Source organism: Onychomys torridus, chromosome 2, assembly GCF_903995425.1.
Source record: "Onychomys torridus chromosome 2, mOncTor1.1, whole genome shotgun sequence".
In the NCBI taxonomy this organism is placed as follows: domain Eukaryota; kingdom Metazoa; phylum Chordata; class Mammalia; order Rodentia; family Cricetidae; genus Onychomys; species Onychomys torridus.
In genome coordinates, this window is record NC_050444.1 from 27,439,206 (window position 1) to 27,461,490 (window position 22,285).

Genomic DNA, 22,285 nt, shown 5'->3' on the forward strand with positions numbered 1-22,285 from the left:
CATTTCTGTTAATCTATACTTTGCCACATGACTTGTGGCTTACCAGTGTCTTTACATGTTGCTTTTCATGGTGGCGGCTGGCGGTGTCTCTCTCCAGCCTTCTACTTCCCAGAATCCTCTTCTCTCTTGTCCTGCCTATACTTCCTGCCTGGCCACTGGCCATTCAGAACTTTATTTACACAGAGCGATATCCACAGCAGCAGGAGGCTGAACCCACCATACCTTTCATGCCGAGAAACCCCATCATGCCACCACACTTGCCCATGGCTAGATTGTAGAATCTAGAATTCTATAAACAAAGACTTTAGAGTCAGGCTTAGTGGTGCAAGCTTGTAATGATAATACTCAGGATAATACTGAGGCAGGAGACTCAGGAGGCTGAGGTCAGCATGGGCTATATTGAGTAAGACACACTGTTCTTCGCTGAAATTAATGGCGTGTGGGGTGGGTGGGTGGGTGGTCATCTATGGGGAAAGAAAGAAACCTATTCTAACCAAACCCTTAGGTAACAACAGGAGTTTAAATAAAATATTAGCATCTGTTCCGCTGTAGGCACCCCGAGTTCTGAGAAGAAGGGATAAGGAGGTAATACCAGGGCTTACAACCCGGAAGTGGAGCCGTGTTCAGGGCTGAAGTCTGTTCTTCCTCTGTTGACAGCCTGCCTTCCCTACCTCCCAACACCTTCATGCTCGCTTCCACACTTCCCTGCCACGCCAGAACCACAATCCCATCTCCCTCACGAGTTCACTGAAGGCTTTCAGCAAGTCTGAGACACTTCAGATCTTAATATGGTTTTTAAAAAATTATTTCGACTTAAGCTGAAAATCAGTGCTTTCTTGTCACTTAAAATTTTGAAGTTATGCTTCCTGAAGATTTGTTCGGTTGTGTGTGATGACTGTAATACTCTTGGGCTTATTTTTAGAAGAGAGTTGAGGTTTTCCTAAAATGCTCTCATGCATGTTTTCTGACCCATGTGCTTTTCATTTAGGAACACTGTAGGCCTGCTCTGTGTATTCTCCCACACGATGTCTGTGCTGTGCCTGTCCAATTTCCAGATTACCTAGCCTCGTAGTTGTGTGGTGTCCATCTTAAAGGAGAAGCACACGAAACGGTGTACCATGGTGCCGTGTGGTCCCTGAGCTCTGTCCTCATTCCTACGGTGGCTTGGCTGTCGTCCATGCCTCCTGTGGGCTGTTACCCACCATGCGGCTTCCGGTTCTCTCCAGCTTTGTGTGTCTCAATGACACAGGCACACTGGCTATGCCCTCACTTAAACCACATGGGGGTCTCGGGGTCTCCTGGTTGGTATTGAAGATGGAATGATGATTTGCTTCATTAGACAATTAAGGAAGTAGTTAAACTATCAGTCACGGAGGGAGGAAGTGATCCCCAATGTCTAGTCACCTGGATTCAGACCTGCCGATGCTGACTTTTCCAGCCAGAGACATGAAAGGCTCCGGAGAAAGAATTAGCCCTGGTTCTCTGTCCTGTCCTGTTCATTGGTATCTCTCTAAGAGAAAAACTGTACTTGAGCAAGCCAGAGTGTGGAATGAGAAAGACCATCAGGGTGTAGGCTTGTCTCTGACTCTGGGTAAATTATGTAACCCCGAGGGGGCCTCAGATTTCTAGTAGAAACCATTATTCTCATTGAATGTGGATTTAATTTTGTTTGCTTTGATAAAAATGTTCTTAATAAAAAATAGATTCTCATAAAAAAAAGATTCTTGTTCAAGCACGGCGAGAGGACTTTACTGAGCACTTCTGGGGTGGGCATGGTGACCAGTGTTCTGAATTGTTGCAGAGACTGGGTCAACCCCTCATACACATTGGCAAGTGTTAAGGGAGTGTCAGGCACATTCAGGCTAGACCAACTATTGGGAGTCTTGCTGAGGCTGTAGTCCAGGGAGACGAGACAGCACCTGGGGTGGGGATATGGGGGACCTGATATTAGGGAATTAGGGATGAGGATTCTGGTTATACTGACTTAGTAGATTTGTTTGCTTAAACTAGATTATTTTAAATTTTTTTTTTTTAATTTTTTTTTGCAAAGAAGTACATAGGTAGTCTGAGAGAAGGTTTAGAGGCCTGACTAACATTTGGTCAAGCAGAGAATCTCTGTCAAGGTAAATTTCCCCTCATGGTGGCTGGCATAAAAGACTTAAGTACTCATTAGCCACATTCTTTGTGTCATTTAAAATAGCTTTCCACTGGATTCTAGGGCAGAACATCACAGCGAAAGAATCAGCGTTTGTGGATTGTTTGTAATGGTCTCATTTCTCACCTTTCACGATGTGAATGTGAAAATGATACATTTTCTCCTCTAAGCTCGCCTCGCCTCTGTACTAAATACTACTTATGAGCATATAGGAAACAAGATAATACCTTGAAATTTATTTGTGGCAAAATGAATGTTCAGGGATGGAGAAATAAGTTGGCATGAGGCTGCTTTGGCTTGTCTCGGTTTCTGTTTCATGGTCTTATTTATTGCTGCCACACACGGTCCAGGACTTGCCTTCTGCTTCCCGTTGGTCGTCAGGTCACATCAGACTGTCTGGTTTCTGTTACCCCAGCTGTGTCACCTGTCCTGGTGTGTGACTCTGGAGGCTGCTCAGCTGCTGGAAGCCTTTCCTCTTCTGTAAGTGGTGATTGCAGTCCCGTGTCACAGGAGTGCAGGGTGCAAATGACTGCTTCTGGACCTCTGAGCGCAGATTTGGATGTACATTGCAGCCTGTGCAGAGTGGCCGTGGTTAGTAACTTTTCTGAGGTGTATGAGATGACTGCAGATCTCGTCTGTGGGTCGAGCAGCCCCCCTTTGGTTCTTCTGTAATGTCTTTAGTTTTGTTCCCAGGTTGAGCATCTTAACAACCTGCCCCTTTAAATTTTAATGCCGATGGTTTGCTGCCCCCTTCAGGTTAATGTGAAAAAAGCAGGCTGAATCATTGCTGGCTGATTTTGCTAGCTATTAATAGATAACCAGGTCATCTCAGTGGTCCTGAAGCCAAGTATGGGCGTTGCCAAAGTCTGTTGTTGTTGTTGTTGTTGTTGTTTTTCTGAGACATTTATTTTTATAGATGACCTAATAAAATATTTGGAGAGATGGCTCAACGGTTAAGAGCATTGGCTACTCTGTTTCAGAGGTCATGAGCTCAATTCCCACTACATGGCAGCTCGCAGCTGTCTATAATGGGGCCTGGTGCCCTCTTCTGGTGTGCAGGTGTACATGTAGATGTACTCATACTCATGAAAGACTAATAAATAAAGATAAAAAACTATTTGAATATCCCTTATCTCAAATTTTGGGGCTGCATGTATTTAGATTTTTTGTTTTCGTCTTTGTTTGGGTTAGGGAATATATGTGTGGACTTTACTGATTGAAAATACTCGATTTGAACATCCAAAACCTAAAATTCAGAAAAAATTGTAATGTTTTTTATGTTAAGTATTCCTACCCTGTGCCAGGATCCTTTTAGGTTCTTTTTGGAATTGAAGATTCCCCCATACACTGGCAATTTGATACTGTGTTTATCTCCTTGCTTATTTTGACTTGCAAAATAATGTTTATTTAAAAGCATGGAAGAGCTTTTGCTATGGAAGGCAAAGTTTAATATTTGAATTCTGTTAGTATTCTTTGATTTGAGTCCTGTGTCATCAAGAACTTAGTCCTGAGCAGGACATTACAAGCCTATCAAATGATGATTTTTAGCTTTGTGTTGTGCTGGCTGATGGTGGATCACATGCTTGTTCTCCATCCTCAGTCCCTTGTTCCCTTTGTCACATGGGAGCACACATAGGTCCTGCTCCTGACAATATGTGGCACAGTAGCACCCCACTTCACAGTGACTTGGCTGGTGTTGGAGTGTGGGTACCATTGCAAAAGGCAGGCACCGCCCCCATGGTGGGGTGCCAACCTAACGGATGGACTTTGTTTCTAAAACAAGGAAGAGCAGAAAAATTTAAAGCTGGAGACCAGTTTCTACTATAGAAATAGCCCTTGAGCAATCCTTTCAAGATGTCTTAGAGGGGATGCATCTCCAATACTCTTCTATTGCTGTGAAGAGACATCATGACCATGGCAACTCTTAAAAGAAAATGTTTAATTGGGGGCTTGCTTACAGTTTTGGAGGCTTAGTCCATGACCAGAAGTAGACAGGCGTGGTGCTAGAGCAGTAGCTGAGAGCTTTGCATCCTGATCTGCAGGCAGCAGGCAGAAAGATATTGGGGCCTGGTGTGGGCTTTTGAAACCTGAAAACTCATCCCCAGTGACACACCTCCTCCAACAACGCCACACTTCCTGATCCTTCCCAAACAGTTCCACCACCTGGGACCAGGCATTCAGACATAGGAGCTTATGGGGGGCATTCTCTTTCAAACCTCCACATTCCCCTCCCTGCCTCCCCCCAGGCTTGTAACCATAACAATGTAAAATGCATTTAGTCCAACTTCAAAAGTCCCCATAGTCTATCTCAACACGTTTAAAAGTTCATGTCTCATCTGAGGAATGAAGGCAAACTCTTAACTCTAACCCCTGTAAAATCAGCATCAAAAAGCAGATCACATACTTTGAACACAAAATGGGACCGAATATACATTACCATTCCAAAAGGGGACAAGGGAGGATAGTGAGGAAATCCTGGATCCAAACCCAGCAGGGCAAACTCCAGATCACACAACTCTGCCTGATATCTGAAGGTTGTTAGATGGCTCTTCCCTTCCAGCTTTGCCAATGGCAGCACACTTCTTTCTCTTGGGCTGGTTCCACACCCTGTATGTAGCTCTCCTTTCCAGGTATCCCACATCTCTGGCATCTCCAGCATCTTAGAGTGTCTAAGCCTATCCAGGCTTCTACTCAGTGGCTTTCCGGGCCTCCATGCATGGACTCCCCTGCCACATGCCTGGTCTCTTTGGCTTTCCTTAACTTGCAGAAGCAATTACTCAGTGGGCTTTTTCACCCTTTGATTGTATCAAGTATTGCCTCTGCTTCTGAAGATGTACTTAAATTCTGCTTGTCAGTCCCAAGTGTAGTTTCCGAACAGGCTTATTTGTATTACTTTTGCTCCTTTAATAATTCTTTAACATCTTGCGCGTGGGCCACTGTTTTGGTACTGGCATGCTAATGATTATTATAATTATTAATTACCTTTAAAAGTTAGTACACAATAAACCCCATGTCAAGTGCCTCTGTAATATGCAGACAGCTACACATGGATCACATTGCTTCTTCTGCTTTTCTTACGTGTATTGTAGTGCTGGCTACCTGCTCAGCAGTGTGATTCTCTCTTTCCTGCTTCCCATGTGCCCTTCATCTGCTGTCTGGCATCATGCTGGGAGGGCATCTCATTGCTGATTCAGTCGCACCATGACAGGATGAGGGCCATGGCGCTGACTTACAGGAAGAGGAGGCAGCCTTCCCTGGTCCTCAGTGCATCAGAATCCGTGACCTGGGAAGCTGGGAATGGGTGGGTAGACTGTGGCTAGGGTGAGTCACAGGTGCACAGTTTAAGAGGGCGCCAGAAAACTCAGTAATCAAATCATATGTCAATGCCACATTCTGAAAAGGTTAAAATCAATGCAAACAAAACCTATGATAAGAGTATCAAGAAGTTGAACAAGGTCAGTGGCTGAATTACCCATGCAGAGCTGCTCTGGGGCCTGAGACAAAAGGCCGTCGTCAGCTCTGCCCATCCTTTCTGTTTGAAAGCTTGCCATTTGGGGCTGAGTGTGGTGATAGCTCATACCTTTAGTCTTAGTACTCTGGAGGCAGAGGCAGGTGACTCTTTGGGAGTTTGAAACCATCCTGGTTTACATAGTTCCAGGACAACATAGAGACCTTGTCTCAAAAAACAAACAAACAAACAACAAAAAAAATTTTAAATTCACTTTCATTTTAAAAATTAGATTAAAATATATGTTTGTTTTCTTGTTGCTGTGAGAAAATGCCTGAGAAAAGCAGCTTGAGAAGAGAAGGGCTTATTTTAGCTTACTAGTTGAGAGGATACACTTTGGGCTTGGTGTTAGGAGTGTGAGGTGGTGGGTCAGCCTGTATCCATAGTCAGGAAGTTTAGCCGACAGAACCAGGCTGTAGGACCCCTGGGCCTGCCCTGCTGACACATTTCCTTTGTTCAGGCTCCCTCTCCTAAAAGCTCCACAATCTTTCAAAAACAGAGAAGTCAGATAGAGGCCAATGGCTCAAAAAAGCAGGCTCATTTGGGGGATATTTGACACACAAACCTTAATCTAATACCATTGCAGTCCTTGGTGGCTTTCTTGAGTTTTCTACCCTATGCTTTATCTGAGCTGGCCTTTAGATGGGGCATGGGCAGGGAAGGTGAGAGCTGAAGACAGTTACCATACTGACCACTCTCTGGAAGTGTGGTCTTCTTAATTGGGCCTCTGTTTCGGGGAAGGAGTGCAGTGGGTTTGGAAGTCTCCATATTATTGCTGGTCATGTCTCTACATAGAAACATAGAGCTGTTTGTCCTTGAGACTGTAGAGCCCAGGCTGGCTTGGAACTCACAATCCTCCTGTCTTAGCCTCCTGAGTGCTGGGATTGCAGGCCTGTACTGCCCTACCCCATGACATTGGGTGCTTAAAGCTCATCTCAGTGAGGTGCAGTTTGTAAAAAAAAGCTGCAATGAATTTTTTTTACCATGGTTGCCACTTGGGAGGAGACAGAATCAACTTCCATTAGGGAATTTGATTTGCTCCTTTATGGAGATTGTCTGCACAGGGTGCTAATGAGCACACAGTCTTCTGTGGGCTGGTGTGCAGGGCTTAAAATCTTTCATCTATTCTCTGCTGATTTCTTTGTGCAGTATTTTAAAGATGGATGTTTTGTGGAGACAAGATCTCCTGTAGCCCAGGCTGGGCTTAAAATTGATCTTAGCTGAACATGGTCTCCACTAGTGATTGTCCTGTCTTCTCCTGAGTGCTGGGATTATAGGCATGCCTTGTGTTTAGTGTAAAGGTAGACCATGGTGGGACCCCATTCTTCTGCTCTGTCATGATTATTCTGAGACCGAGACTGAGAGTGAGTGGAAGCCGGGAGACGGGCATGTTTCTCAGTAAACGTTTTGGCATTCTAAGTTGGTGGTTTTTATTGGCTATCCTGGATTTTTTTTTCACCTTTCCCCAGGATCACTTCAATATACAGAAAGAAGGTGTATGGCTGTGACCTCAGCGACTTTGTTCTAGTTGGGACAGTGGAGCAGCTACAGGGGGATTTAGCTTAGCTCTCACATTTGACATGATTCTTTTTTCCCCCTTAACCCCAAGGTCTGCTGAAGACAGAGCCAGTGGCCGAGGAAGGAGAGGATGCGGTCACGATGCTAAGTGCCCCGGAGAACCTGTCAGAGGAAGAGCAAGAAGAGCTGAGACGGGAGCTTGCTAAGGTGAGGCTCATTCTTTCTGGCTTTGTGGGCCTTGTTTGAGCTTGCATAGCCTGGGCAGAGGAGAGAAACAGGGACTCCTGTTGCTTTCCAGGTTGATCTGGCGGTCGAGTGCAGCAGGAAGTGGGGAGAGGAAGCACGCGCTGGCCAGCCTCATCCTTGTCTTTGTCCGTGTTATGATATAGACCAGCTTCCTCCCTCTTTCCCTTCTTCGCTGCCGGCGTCAGCCTGACTTCCAAACATTCCCAGCTCCCTCTTTCCGTAGCTTCCTTCTGTGAAACTCATGTTTTGTTGTTGCGTTGTGTTTTGTCAAGGGGCTCTCTGTGTAGCCCTAGCTATCCTGGAACTCGCTCTGCAGACCAGGGCTGTCCTCAAACTCACAGAGATCCGCCTGCCTCTGCCTCCCAAGTGCTGGGATTAAAGGTGTGCGCCGCCACCGCCCGGCCTATAGGTTCTTCACATGGTGTGTCACAGTACACAGTTCAGTGTCATTTAGCACATTCAGTGCAACAGTCTCGTCTTGCAAGCTCTGAAGATTTTTTTTTTTCTGTCCCAAGGAGCCCCTTGTACTAACCGAGGAGTCCCCCAGCCCCCACCTCTCAGCTGCTTTTTCCTCTGTGGATTGAACTATTTTCTGGTTGGTCCACATACAACACATGGCCTGTGTGCCTTGGCTTCCATCAGCCAGTGCACTCAGTATCACGCTCTTGGGGCTCATCCCTCTTGTGTCCTCTGTCAGTAGTTTGTTCCCTTTTGATGACTAATTACAGTCCACTGTTTTATCTACCACACTGTGTCTTGTTTTCCTTATGTCCGTTGATGGCCAGGTATATGATTGACAACTGTGGATAGTGAACCAGCAACATATATGCACAAATGATCTTTTCGAATTCAGTTGTTTTATATATATGCTTAGCCGTAAGATTATTTCACCATATAGTGATTCTACATTGAATTAAAATTTTTATATACATTTATGTGTGTGTGTGTGAGTGTGTGTGTGTGTGTGTGTATGTGTGTGTGTGTATGTGTGTGTATGTGCGTGTGTGTGTGCGCGTGTGCATGTGCGTGTGCATGTGTGCGTGTGTTTGTGTGTGTGTATAGTGTGTGTGTATGTGTGTGTGTATGTGTGCGTGTGTGTATGTGTGTGTTTGTGTGTGTATAGTGTATGTGTGTGTGCGTGTGTGTGTGTGCATGTGTGCATGTGTGTGTGTATATGCGTGTGTGTGCGTGTGCGCACATATGGAGGTCAGAGGACAATTTGCAGCAGTAAATTTTCTCCTTCCACAAACGGGTTCCAGGGGTGGTGCACAGGCTTGGTGGTGAGCCCACGTTTTAACATTTTAAGGGAGTCACCGAACTGTTTCGCCCAGCAGTGAAATTATTTTACGTTCTCGTCGTATTTTCTTCCCATTCTTGGTAAAGCATGCTCCTCTCCTTCTTTTGATTAAAGCTGTGTGTGTCAGTGGGTGAGAAATGAGATCCCATGTGGATATGATTTGGACTCCTCTAAGGACTGGTGATATTGAGCCTCTTGTCATGAGCTTATGGGCCATTCGTATATCTTTGGGGGGACAAAGTACTCATTAAGTTCTTTGTCCATTTAAGAAATGGTTTGTTTTTCAAATATAAGAACTATATGTATTCTGCAACCTTATCAGATTTGTGGTTTCCAAGCATTTTCTCTTACTCTATAACTTACCTTTTTACTTTCTTGCATTACAAAGAACAATAGGAATTCAATCTGGAAGACATTTCTTAAGTCGTTGTAGAAATTTCACTGGAGATTGTGTGGGTTGGGAGGAAGCAGGTCCACACATATGCACGTGCAGGCCGAGGACACCCTCTCCTGCACCGTGCACTGTTTTAAGTTGGTTTTTGACACAGGGTTTCTCTGTGGCCGGCAACTTGCAAGGCCTGGCATTTTCCATCTCTGCCTCCACAACAGGGGGATGACAAGTGTATGCCACCACACTTAAAACCAGAACAAAAACCAAAACTGTGCATTCCAGGGATTCTTATGTTTATGCAGCAGGTGCTTTACTGAGCTGTCTCCTCAGCCCAGAATGGAAATACTCATTTACATATTATCAAATCCACCCTTTAAAGTGGTTTGTTTATATTCCCAGGGCTGTACAACCATCGCCATGTGCACTAGAACATTTTCATTAACTCAGAAAGAAACCCTGCTCCTATTGGCAGTCACTTCCGCCCCCTGCCCCTTCCCCCAGCTACTGCTAGTCTAGTTCCTGTCCGAAGTTCACCTGCACTGGGCATTTCATGTGGATGTCATTCTCGTCTGTGATATGTTGTGTGACACTATTCCTCAGGAGATGTAAACAGACATCTTCTCACCTCAGAGAGGGAACCAACAACAGACCAAAGTATGGATACCGCCAAAGTCCATCTCAGTGAACCAATGAGTTCTATCGCAGTTATAAAAGAATATGAATGTGCTGGGTGGTGGTGGCTTGTGCCTTTAATCCCAACACTCCAGAGGCAGGCATATCTCTGAGTTCGAGGCTAGCCTGGTATCCAAAGTGAGTTCTAGGACAGCCAGAGCTATTACACACAAAGAAACCCTGTCTTAAAAAAACCAAGAGGAGGAGAAAGAGGAGGAGGAGGAGGAGGAGGAGGAGGAGGAGGAGGAGGAGGAGGAGGAGGAGGAGGAGGAGGAGAGAGCAGAAATGACTCACTGACAGCTGCATCACCAAAGCCTGCCCCAGCATGGGTGACATCTCATGAAAGGTGGGAATCTGAACAGGTCAACAGGCCAGTGTCTTTTCTGGGTAGCTCAGTTGGCCTGAGCCTCTTGGAGGAGGTTCTGATGGACTCTCTGATTCTTCTGGGAGGTCAGCTGGTCTGTTTTGTGTATCTGTGTCTCTCCTGCCCCCATCTTGGCTGGTCTGAGCATCTTTTGAGCAATTCAGTTAATTCACATTGTCTGGGCAGCTAGCAGGAGTCTTTACTGCTTATGTATGCTTGGGGAGAGTGGGGTCTAGGGAATCTGGTCAGTTTCAGGGACTTCCTGAAGCTGTTTTGAGTTGTTTATTTTGTACATTCAGGGGGTTTCCCTGTAGGATAGAGAGTTTCACCTCTTAGAACTTCTTCCCTCTTAAACATCCAGTATTTTAAGGAGCTTCCCTCCAAGATGGAAGGTTTTAATCTAGGAGGAAACTGCTACTGTACAAAGCCATCTTTTGTGACGATTGCTTCTTTGACTTGCTGTGATGTGCTCAAGCTTCCTCCCTATTGTGGAGTGGAGCAGTACTTCATAGAGCTGAACGATGTTTCATCATATGGCCCCAGTTGCCCATTTGTCTGTTGATGGACATTTAGGTAGTTTCCTTTGAAGCTGGTGTGAACAGGCCTCCTGTGAGCACGTGTGTGCACAGTTGTCTGGGGACGCAGGTTTTCACCCTCTTAAATTCCTGTCAGAGGACTTGACCACAGCTGTGTGTTTGTACTTGTGAGGAATGCCATGCGCAGTCAGCAGGGGAAGAGCTGTTTCTCCCGGTCCAGGCAGCTGCTTAGTGTCCTCTTTCTATAGCACCCCTGAAGTGGGTGTGGGGTGCTTCAGCGTTGACACTTCCTCGGTTGCTTACGGATGATGCTGAGCACTCTTCCATTGCCTGGTCATTTTTATATCTACTTGTGAGAATTGTCTCGTTCTTTTCCCCACTTAAAAATCCCATCATTTACCTTCTTACGCCTGTGTTGTAAGTTTCTTCGTGTGTTTGGGAGACCACAGATAGAGTTAACATAGACTTTGAAGAAATTTCCCTAGTCAGTTGGTTTCTTTTTATCTCACGGTACTGAACTCAGAAGCATGGCAGATTTTGAGGTAGGTTTGAGATAGGGTCTCTTGTAGCCCGGGCTGGCTTGAACTCATAGCCAAGGATGTCCTCAACCTCCTGATGCTCCTGCTATCACCTATCATGTGGGCCTCTGTTCTGTGCCAGATTAGAGTTCAGTTTTTAATTTTGATAATCTCCGCTCCCGCCCCCTCGCTTGCTTGTACTGTATGTGTTATATCTTTAAAAAAACAAAAACAAAAACAAAAACAGCCTAAGGTTTTGAAGATTTGCCTGTGTTTTGCTCCCAGAATTTTACGAGTTAGCAGTGATAAACAGCTCTGTGATCCAGGTAAGTTATTTTTTGTGTGTGGACTGAGTTAAGGGCTTCCTTCCCTTTATTCTTTTGCATATGGAAACCAGTTACCTGAGTCACATTTGTTGGGGGCAACACTTGCTGTTCACATTCTTTCTCCACCGAGTTCTCTTGACACATTTGTCAAAAAGTTTGTTTCTGACTCTTCATTCTGTCCTATCGGCTCAGTGTTTTTATTCTTTGTGCCGAGTACCCCGGCCTCCATTCCTGGCCCCTCAGCGTGTTCATGCATGCTTTCTTTCCGTCAGTTGTGTGCAGGCTCCCCTTCCCTCCCCCACCCCAGGGAAAGAAGGGGCTGTGGCTGCCAGGTGTGCTGTTAGTGTACACTGACCACCAGAAGCCAGGGCTGAGACACTGGCAGGGCCTTTTGGCACAGTGGCTAGCCTTCCCATGAAGCTTTGGAGTTGGGGTAAAGACAGAGGCATTCACTCCTGGTGACGAAGAGCTGTCTGAAAACCTGGATGAAGCTCCGGCTCCCCCATCAGTAATAACTGGGTGAATTGTACAGCTTCCTGATTTTGGACTCTATTCTTTCTTCCTCTGTTGCCTCTTCTCATAGTCCACCTTCTCACTGTGTATCTGAGCAATCCAATCTAAGCAATCAGGTTTAGTGTTTGAGCCCTATGAGCACAGAGGAGCCTGCATTTATTTTGGACTCACTTGCCAATTAATGCCATGTCAGTGCTGTGCTGATATAGTTCCTCTCTCCCTCCCTCCCTCCCTCCCTCCCTCCCTCCCTCCCTCCCCATCTTCGTGAGATTGTTTATCCTTCTCTCCATTGATGAACAGCATATCACTTTCTGTTCTGAAGATGTACTTGCCTGTTGGAACTGACTCAGCAAAGCTGTTTGTTGTTTTTCAAGGGCCTCTTGGCTTTGGGATCATTGACTTGTGCTGCAGGTCGGGTGGGGCTGAGGATGCAGCTGGGCAGCAAGCCAAGGGAAGCATTTGTACAGGGTCATAATGAATAGACCTTAGGGACCAGATTTTCTATCTTATCTATTTTACATCCCAGCTGCAGTTTCCCCTCCCTCCTCTCCTCACAGCCCCTTCTCCCCACCCTCCTCTGTTCCCACTCCCCAATCCACTCCTCTGTTTCTGTTTAGGAAAGGGCAGGTCTCCCGTGAGCATCAGCAAAGCATGGCATATCAAGCTGCAGTAAGACTAAGCACCTCCCTTGTATTAAGGCTGGACAAGGTGACCTAGTGTGAGGAGTAGGGTCCCAAAAGCCAGTAAAAGAGTTGGAAGCAGCCCCTATTAACACTGTAGGAGTCTCAACAAGAGGACCATGCTACACAACTGTCACATATATGCAGAGAGGCTTGGTCAGTCCCATGCAGGCTCCGGTTGTCATGGAACCCGATTTTCAATTTTCGTCTCCACATGGTGTCTGTCCCACTTTTCCGTCTTTGGGGTAGCTTTCTCTTCTACTTTTCATTTTAGCTTCTACCACATCTCACAGTCTCACTTATACCTAAATGCTGTGTCTCCAAATCTTACCAGCTTCTTCAACCATTGTCTCATTCCTTCAAACAGGCCCTAGAAGAGAGTCCGATAAGACTAGCTCCTTTTTACTATCAGGCCCGTCACCAGCTCTTGGCCATGGTATGCTTCTACAGCACACCTGGCCACAGCTGTTCTAGGGTTGGGGCTCACATAGTGAAGGGCTCTCTAGAGGACGTTGCTTAATTCACACCGCTGTGGCTTTGGCAGATCCTCTCTGAAGCCTTATGAAGTACCCAGGAAGGTTGGTTATATATGTTTCGGTAGGGGATGGAGATTGCTCGATGTAGTACATAAACCACAGCTTGTGTCTGGTTAGGAAAGAGGTCAGTACAGTGGGTGTCAGACGGCTTGAGCATAGCCTGTGTAAAGGTTGAAGCCCCAAGGCTTCTGAGATAACACAGAGAATAGCTCTGCCAGAGAAAGCATTGTGGAGCTTGCTTACTAAGCATTATTGTTTGTAAAGAGACAGGTAAATGAATCCAAAAACTAAGTGTAGCCAGGTGGTGCATTTAATACTAGCACTTGAGAGACAGAAGCAGGGATATCTGCGAATTTGCTTTTTGTTTTTGTTGTTTTGAGACAGGATTTCTCTGTGTAGCCCTGACTATCCTGGAACGCACTGTGTAGACCAGACTGGCCTGGAATTCAGAGATTTGCCTGCCTTTGCCTCCTAAGCGCTGGGATTAAAGGGGTGTGCCATTACCATCCAGCAAGATCTCTCTGCATTTGAGGCCAACCTGGTCTACATAGAGAGTTCCAGCCAACGAAGGATGCATAGTGAGGGTCTTGTCTTAAATGAACAGACTGACAGACATACCACCTTCCCTGAAGTGACGGTAGTGTGTGAGCATGGTTTGCTTTGATGTCCTTAATGACTTACAGAGCAGCCCATGCTGGTTCTTCTCCTCAACCCTGTTCCTCGTAGGTGGAAGAAGAAATCCAGACTCTGTCTCAAGTGTTGGCAGCAAAGGAGAGACACCTTGCAGACATCAAGCGGAAACTTGGGATCAGCTCGCTTCAGGAATTCAAGCAGAATATCGCCAAAGGGTGGCAAGACGTGACCGCGACTTCTGCGTATGTCCCCTTGATTGTACACATTTCTAGACAATATGAAGGATGCCTTTGCACCTTTTCTTTGGGGAGAGGAGGAGAAGGGGAGTGAGGGCATTTCCATTGCTTTTCTTTGGACCACATAGCCTTTTCATCCAGTTCTTCAGAGCACCCGACTCTTTTCTAATTTGGGTTCTCCTGAACATTCTGAGGAATAAAGAGCAAAACAATCTCATGTACAGTCTGAGGGAACCATATTCAAGTTCCAGAACTGTTGGGTAGTAGTCCCCGCTTCATATGTGTGTGTGTGTGTGTGTGTGTGTGTGTGTGTGTGTGTGTGTGTGTTTCCTCCCAAGGTTTAGCTCCTCACAGGCAGAAAATATTAAATGGAAAATTCTAGGCATAAAACTCAAAGGTTTTAAATTGTGTGCTGTTCTGTGTAACATCAGTAAATCTTTTGTACAGCTTGGGACATGATTCATCCTTTTCCACTGTGTCCGCCACCTGACCTTTACTCACTTAGTGGTCATTTAAGAGGATGTGAGGTACAGATAGGGTTCGGTGTAAGCTGCAGTTGTTGACATCCACTGGTGATCTTAGAACCTACTGCCATCAGCTTAGGGAGGGGACTAGTGCATATTAGCTTTTCCAGTATGTACACAGTGATATTTAGTTCTCAGAATAACCTAGTAGATTAGGTGATGAGATAATCCCAAATAAGGAATAGGCTCAGATGAGTGACCTTTGGAGGTTACAGGCCTCTCAAAGTGGTGGAATCAGGATTTTTACTCAGGTCTGGCCATCTGTAGAGCTGATTATCTTTTACTTTGCTCTAATAGCCTAAGATTTTTTGGTCACAGTCTCCTATATAGTAATAGCAAAGGTCAGTCCCTTAGTTTTTTGGTTTTCTGATCACACAGACTGTGTTACAGCATTATTACCTTTCATTCCTGGCATGGGAGGAACAGGCTTCTAGCAATAGATCTGCCTTTTGTGTTTGACTTTAGTTGTGAATTGACAAGATTAGGAGCCACTGACAACAGTAGCAGTGAGGCCATCTATCCCTCACTTGACAGTACTTGGGGAGACCCTGACTACGTCCTTCTACTCCCTCCAGTACTGGGAACTGGACCTGTGGCCTTGCTCATTTGGGCAATACTCTACCACTGAGCTACATCACTGGCCCAATACTTGTTCTTTTGTTTCATTTTCTTCCCATATTAGTTGGCAGAGAAAAACATGTAAGGAACTAATCTTTGACTATACTAATCATAAACCATGTTTGTTGCTGGTATTTGATCTTGATGTGGTAAGAAAAAAAAAAATACCCAGCATTAATTTCAGTGGGGAAGCTTGACCCATTGATAGATTCCATGTTTTCGTTTGGTTGATAGCTACAAAGAGGAGTGATCTTTTCTATTTTTATGTTATAGTAAATATCATACTGTCTTAGGGTTCCTATTGCTATGAATAGACACCATGACCATGGCAACTCTATTTATAAAGGAAAACATTTAATTGGGTGGCTTACAGTTTCAGAGATTCAGTCCATTATTATCATGGCGGTATGTAGGAGGACATGGTTCTATGTCTTGCAGGCAACAAGAAGTGAACTGAGACACTGGGTGTGGCTTGAGCATATATGAGACCTCAAAGCCTGCCTCAATAGTGACACACTCCAACAAAGCCTCACCTCCTAATAGTGTCTGTTGGGGGCCATTTTCTTTCAAACCACTACACACACTATAATAATTTTGTCTATACTTTGAAAGTCAGGCAAGTTCTGATGTGGTAGCTCCAGCAAACTTAAAAAAAAAAATTGTATGCCCATTAAATTTAGTTGGATAGTACAATTTACATGAACTATACCTTTTGCTTCTGACCCCTTTATGTTAGATAACAATGTAAAAGACACCTGAGGAATTTCATTTTCATTTTGCTTTGTTTGGCTGATGTAGAAAAGGGTGGCCAATGAACCTCAGGGACCCTTTTGTCTGCCTCTTCAGTACTTGGATTATAGGCCAGAACAATCATGCCCAGCTTTTCTTACATGGGTTCTGTGGCTCAAACTTAGGTCCTTGGGCTTAGAAGGCAAGCACTTTATTGCCCTGGCCTTGTAGAGCTTTTAACACATGCACAGGTTTTTAGGGGGAGGGGACACTTGAGTTTGCAAGCCCCACCCTGACTGCTTGAGTCATTCCTTTCTAGGCCTCTGTCCCGGGCACTGCAGAAGATCGTGACAGAGGGACTATTGCTGCCCTGGTGGTCCTAGAGAATACTAGAAGTTCTTAAAACTGTTCTGTTCTTGAGTTCTTCAGCAGGCGGTGACACTGTGCTGGAATTTACAGACCAGCCTAGCTGACATTTCTCCCCCTGTTTATTCACAATTGTCTGCAGATACAGGAAGACGTCTGAAACCTTGTCTCAGGCTGGACAGAAGGCTTCTGCTGCATTTTCATCGGTTGGCTCAGTCATCACCAAAAAGCTGGAAGATGTAAAGTATGTGTGCCTTTTCCCTTGCTCCCCGTGTAGTCGTGGCACACTCACTGAACTGGTGCTGTGGTTGCTGTTGGTCCCTTCCTGTGGGTTAGGGTGCTTCCGGGTTCCCTTCTGTTAGAGTGAGGGAGGGTTTTTCTTCACACCCAGGTCTGAAGGGCTTGCCTGAATCCTTCTAGGCCCTAGTATTTCAACCTCCCAAATGAGCATCTTGTGAGTCCCTTTAAGGGCTGTTGAAAAATTCTGGTTGCAAACTTTTGCATCCCGGTCCTTCCTGTGGTGTAAGTACGTCTCTGGTGTTGGCCAGTGTGTGATTTCAGGCAGCACTGGGCTTCTTTCTGGGGATGAGTGCCGAGCACTGAAGGGCACACTTGGCCTGAGGGCTTCACAGTTTGTGTGTGACATTTGTATGTCATGGTGTGGTTTCAAGGCGCTTGTGTGTGCACTGGTTTGTGCTAACCCATACGCTTTACATACATTCATGCTCAGGCCCAGGTCTTGATTTTGAGTTTCTTTTTCTTTCTTTCTTTTTTTAAACTGTGCATTTGTATTTGAGATTAGTTTGCAGAACTTTTCTTGTCATGTTGGGAAAACCACTTCGTGGTGCTTTTGTGCTTCCATTGACCGCCATGATTAGAATAGTGCTGGACATGACAACATGGCTTACGGTGGCTGTACTTCTGTTGGTGTGCGAACCTTATGTTTGTCTGTTTCTAAGCCTAGACTGCATGACTTTGTATGTTTTATCTGTGGGGAAAATAGGTTTTACAACCAGAATTTTGTTAGTTGAATTTAATCAATACTTTATACTGTGTATTAAAATCCATTTCCTCGTATTTCCATTATGTTTGAGAGCACCATTGTCCTAAGCATAATATCGTAAGGATAGATTTCCTGAACCCTTGGACAATTATGTGTGTGGAGCACCTGCCACATGCTCTCACTTCTTTTAATGCCGACTGACTCTTTAGTGTCTTAGGGCCTATGTAAACCATGCACCCTTATAAAAGTAGGTAATTTAATGTGATAGATTGGTCAGAACTTCCTTTCTGTTTTAATGCTTCCTCTGGCTTCTTACAGATTGCAAGCCTTTTCACATTCCTTTAGGTAAGGAGAGTCTGAACGGCCGCTGCTGCCTAGCAGTTGTGTGAGATGAGTGTGCGAGATTAGATGCTGATACCTCGGTGGATGCTCATGTGTGTCCACTGTGCGATTTCCTGCATCCACAGTGGCTTCTACTCGAGTGTGTGTGTCCACTGTGCGATTTCCTGCATCCACAGTGGCTTCTACTCGAGTGTGTGTGTCCACTGTGCGATTTCCTGCATCCACAGTGGCTTCTACTCGAGTGTGTGTGTCCACTGTGCGATTTCCTGCATCCACAGTGGCTTCTACTTGAGTGTATTTCTAAGGGAGGGTTCCTTGTATTCCATGTGTAATGGACCAATGGAAAGAAGAGTTTGACATGGTGGCACAAGGGATATGGAAATGATTTTTGAAGTTTCAATTATTATTATTTTTACCATGGCATACAGAACTCCTCCCTTTTAATGTCTGACTTGTTTTGATGCTTTTGTTTCTTTGGTGCTTTTGTAAGGATGTTGGAATTCTCCTTCATGTGGGTCATATTATGTAATTATAATAGACTGCATATGTACTGTCGTCTCATAAAGGGTTCAGTACTCTGTTTGTGTGTGGTAAGACAGCCATCAGATCTTACCTACCATGTACTTTTCAGTATTTGTCTTATTAGCTTCTAGACGTTACTTTTTTACTCTTTCTCCACTAGCTCGTCTTTAGGCATACAGGGTAGTTTTATGGTTTGTCAGTGGAAAAGGGTCTTAGAAAGTACCAGGTGTGCCCTGTAGGAGTCCCTGGAATGACTCTGATCATATGATTCTATATGTAGGAGGAGACAAGTGGGAGATCGTTGAAGAGTAAGCAGGAAGGGCACCTCGGTCCCCATCTCTCTCCTGACTGGTGTACATCATTGCCTTAAGGGACCCTTGCTATGATTTAGCTGCTACTGTTGTCCGCGCCCCGTCTCCCTTTTCTGGTTGTTAATTTTTAAAGTTAGATTACAAAGTGATGAGTTTCATTATGGCATTTGCATACATATACGTCTTCGGTTATTCTTCTTATTCATCATGGCTTCCCCCACTGCCGTCTCCTAACCCCTCTCACTGGTCTCTTCCCCTCCCCCTCTATTCTTCTCTCATGTTACATGAATTCTGTTACCCTCTGCTTTTTCTTTCTCCCAACCTCAAGATCTCCTCCTTCTCATGCTCTCCTGTCTACTCTCTCCCCTTCTCTTGGATAAGCGACTGAAACATACAGCTCCTGGGCATCAGAACAAATCACAGAGATGCATAAACTCTCATTGTTGAACTATTTAAATTTAATATTATGATAAAAAAAAAACCCAAGTAATCAATGATAAGAAACAACTGTGGGAAAATGGCTAAGCCTTAGAGGCAGGTGAGTACGAATCTAGTCACATACGCCATTCTAGCACACAAATGCCTGCTGTGGCCACGTGCAAAAGCTACAGGCATAAAGCAGACACAGTTTTTGTTAGAACAGGTATCTTTGAGTGGTGTGGGAGAAGGAGCCAGAGCCTTGGGATGCCTCAAGAATAGAAGAGATTGCAAGGACGTGGTCGTCAAACAGTGTCATGTATGACATTAACATAAATACATACATAGCACTATGCAGGTGGAGAATGGCATGCTTCGTCTTACAGATCATTCTTGCCCCACACTGTTAGCAAGATTAATATAAGTATGGTTCAGTGTGTCTTATTGCACCAGAAACAGAGTTTTGCTCCTCTAAATATTTTTGGGTTACCTTATTTCACTTAGAAATATCGATTATACTGCACTGTTTTTAAATCAATAAACTTTGTTGAGAGTTTCATACATGTATAAAATACATTCCCCAGCCCTCCTCCTGCTTTACAGATAGATGTCTTTCCCATATTCATTAGTTTTTGTTTACTTTAGTACCCTACTGAATTTAAGTAGGGCTGTTTGTGTTACCCTGAGTTTGGAACTAACCTTCATAGCACCGTGGGCTTACCAGTGTGTAAACAACTTGATATTATGCCTCCCCGTTTCCCAGAATCTGTTAGCTGCCAGCAGTTCAGCAGTGAGACCCCACAAGTCCTTTCTGCTTTCATAGCAGACTGTTAGGGAGGTCTAGTCCAATAGGCATAGCTCCTGTGAATCAATGATTGCCATCACTGCGTCAGGCTAACAAGATGACATTCATAGCCTTCTCCTATCCCAGCCCTTATATTCTTCCCCTCTTCCACAATGCTCCTTGAACTTCAAGGGAGTGGTATAAATGTTTGTCTTGTTTTTACTGACAAATCAGTGTTGTGTATCAATATGTAGAAATCAAGTCTTTTGATGAAAACTTGGAAACAAGAAAAAAAATTCTCGTCTTTGTAATTCTTATAGATTAGAGATTGGCTCAAATCACTTAATCTGGTTTCATGGTTTCAGACATATAAGGAAAAAAAACAATCACATCTTTCAGATCATGAGAGTCTTCGAGGCAAATTCTGGCCACATTCCTCCAAGGGGATAGTCTCTTTCCCAGCCCCAGCAACCTAACCCAGTCTGGGGGTTCAGGTGGGAGCTAAGAGGATGGACAGCAGAGATCCCTTTTGCCAGCTGCTCTGAAACAGATGGTTAATCCCATTAACTGTCTGTCCTCAGTCCCCCTCGTGCGGCAAACTCAGGACTAGTGATTTCACGCTGATGTAGTAGTGGATGCAGGAAGAGAAATGCACAAAGCAGTCAAAGATAGAGATTTCAGCATCTGTATTTTTTTAAAATTAAACACGGTCAGCTAATGAGATAACATTTGAGATTTAGATATTTGCAATGATTTGTCTAGGTTGAGGGAGGGATGGAGGAGGGAAAGGAAAGGAGAGAGGTCAAGAGGGGAGAGAATGAGAATAGGTGTTTTTGATGTCTTGAAAATGAGAGCTCTGCCTGGCTAGGATCCTGGTGGGGCAAGGCAATGAAAACTGACCCATGAGGTCCTTGGGGACAATCACCGACCACCCCTGAAAGAAGCATGTACATTTCCACTTCTTTTTTTTTTTTTTTTTTTTTTTTTGTGTGTGTGTGTATGTGTGTGGCTATTTTCTGTACATATAGGCAACACATTGAGTCATGCTTTTATAATGTGGAGAAATATTTAAAAGTACCTTCTCATTTTAACCACAAATGATGATGGTCTTCTAGTATCCTGGAATAATCCAATGGCTCCATTGTTTCATTTCCTATATATTTAAGAAGAAATACTAATTCATTTTGTGTTTATTTCACAAGAAGTTTTTTTTTTCAAATGAGTATTTCTTCATATATACATATCTCAATTTTTTAAAATTTGTTTTGGGGTTTATTATGGTCATTCTAGACAATTCTTTTTTGCTGAAAACTTCTGTTTTTTGTGGGAGAATAAATGTCTTTCCTTCCTTATGAAACAGTATCTTTGGATCAGGAACTGAATCACTGTACTAACTTTCTCTGCCTTTCTCATTCACATTTCCCAATTTTAGGTAGCAAACGTGTTCATTCATTCTGATGTTGTTGTTAAATGTTAACTATGTGTCAGACCCTGTTCTAGACTGGAGGGCTGGAACTAGGTACTGCTGCTCCTGGACACTGTAAAGAGAGATAATCTGCCATGAAAATGATGCAGTAACAATGGTTAATGGAAGATCTGAGCACTTCCAAAGTAGGTGTGGGTATCGCTTTGATTATTATAGTTGGGAGGACACTGAGCTAGAGAAACACTACATGACTTCAAGGTTACAAAGCCAATGGAAGTGGCTGAGGTAGGCTTTGAACCCAGTACTCTGGTCCCAGAGCTGACCACGTCTCCAGAGCAGCGAGTTTGAGAGCGCCTCCTGACCCCTGGCCATTGGCCAGCGCTCTTGCTCTGGTAATTGCTTACATCAGAGCAGATGGTGAGAGCAACAGGGCACTGCTCTTAGAAGCATGCCCACCATGCGGCAGGCATCCATCCACATGTTAGCCATTGCTCTTCTTGGCCTTGCCCTTCTTTCTCTTCCCTACTCTGTCCATCCTCATTAGAGATGGAAAGATCAACTAACAGTGTCAGAAATTGGAAAAAAATTAAATGGTTCTGCTTTTCTTAATATATATATTTATGTGCATTGGTGTGAAGGTGTCAGATCCCCTGGAACTATAGTCACAGACAGTTGTGAGCTGCCATGTGGGTGCTGGGAATTGAACCTGGGTCGTCCAGAAGAGCAGCCAATGCTCTTTACTGCTGAGGAATCTCCCCAGCCCAAATAATTCAGCTCTTTAAAAGAATGAGTAAGAGCGAATCTGAGGTGGAGAAGGATGCACTGAGAACTAGCCCACCCTGTGCTGTTTGCCCTCATGTTTGGAGGTGCCTAGCTTTGTATCCTGACTTGAGGGTTACAAATCAAGGTGGGAGATTTTTAACAGATTTTGCTTTGTAGATGGGATGGATCCCCATAGCTTGTCTGTGAAGTAGTGACTCTGGCTTTTTGCTGTAGAGAGTTCCTGATTGCGTTCAACTTTGGATGAAATTGGAAATGACATGTCAGTTGAGGAAGCTTCGTGTAACTTTGTTTAGAGGAGCCAGGAATGAAAGACAGCTGCCCTGTCCCGTAC

General features: G+C 44.6%; 1 protein-coding gene across 5 annotated transcripts in view; it reads left to right on the forward strand.

Moving 5' to 3' along the window:
• Positions 1-22,285, forward strand: part of Tpd52 (tumor protein D52) — a 92,184-nt gene that overhangs the window by 60,705 nt on the left and 9,194 nt on the right. For 3 of the 5 annotated variants that reach the window (XM_036177700.1, XM_036177698.1, XM_036177696.1), the window contains exons 2-5: positions 7,273-7,388; positions 13,987-14,135; positions 16,509-16,610; positions 17,688-17,714. In XM_036177700.1, coding sequence (XP_036033593.1) covers positions 7,273-7,388; positions 13,987-14,135; positions 16,509-16,610; positions 17,688-17,714 — 394 coding nt within the window. The remainder of the gene's footprint in view (positions 1-7,272; positions 7,389-13,986; positions 14,136-16,508; positions 16,611-17,687; positions 17,715-22,285) is intronic. The other 2 variants (XM_036177697.1, XM_036177699.1) reach the window with 1 other exon arrangement.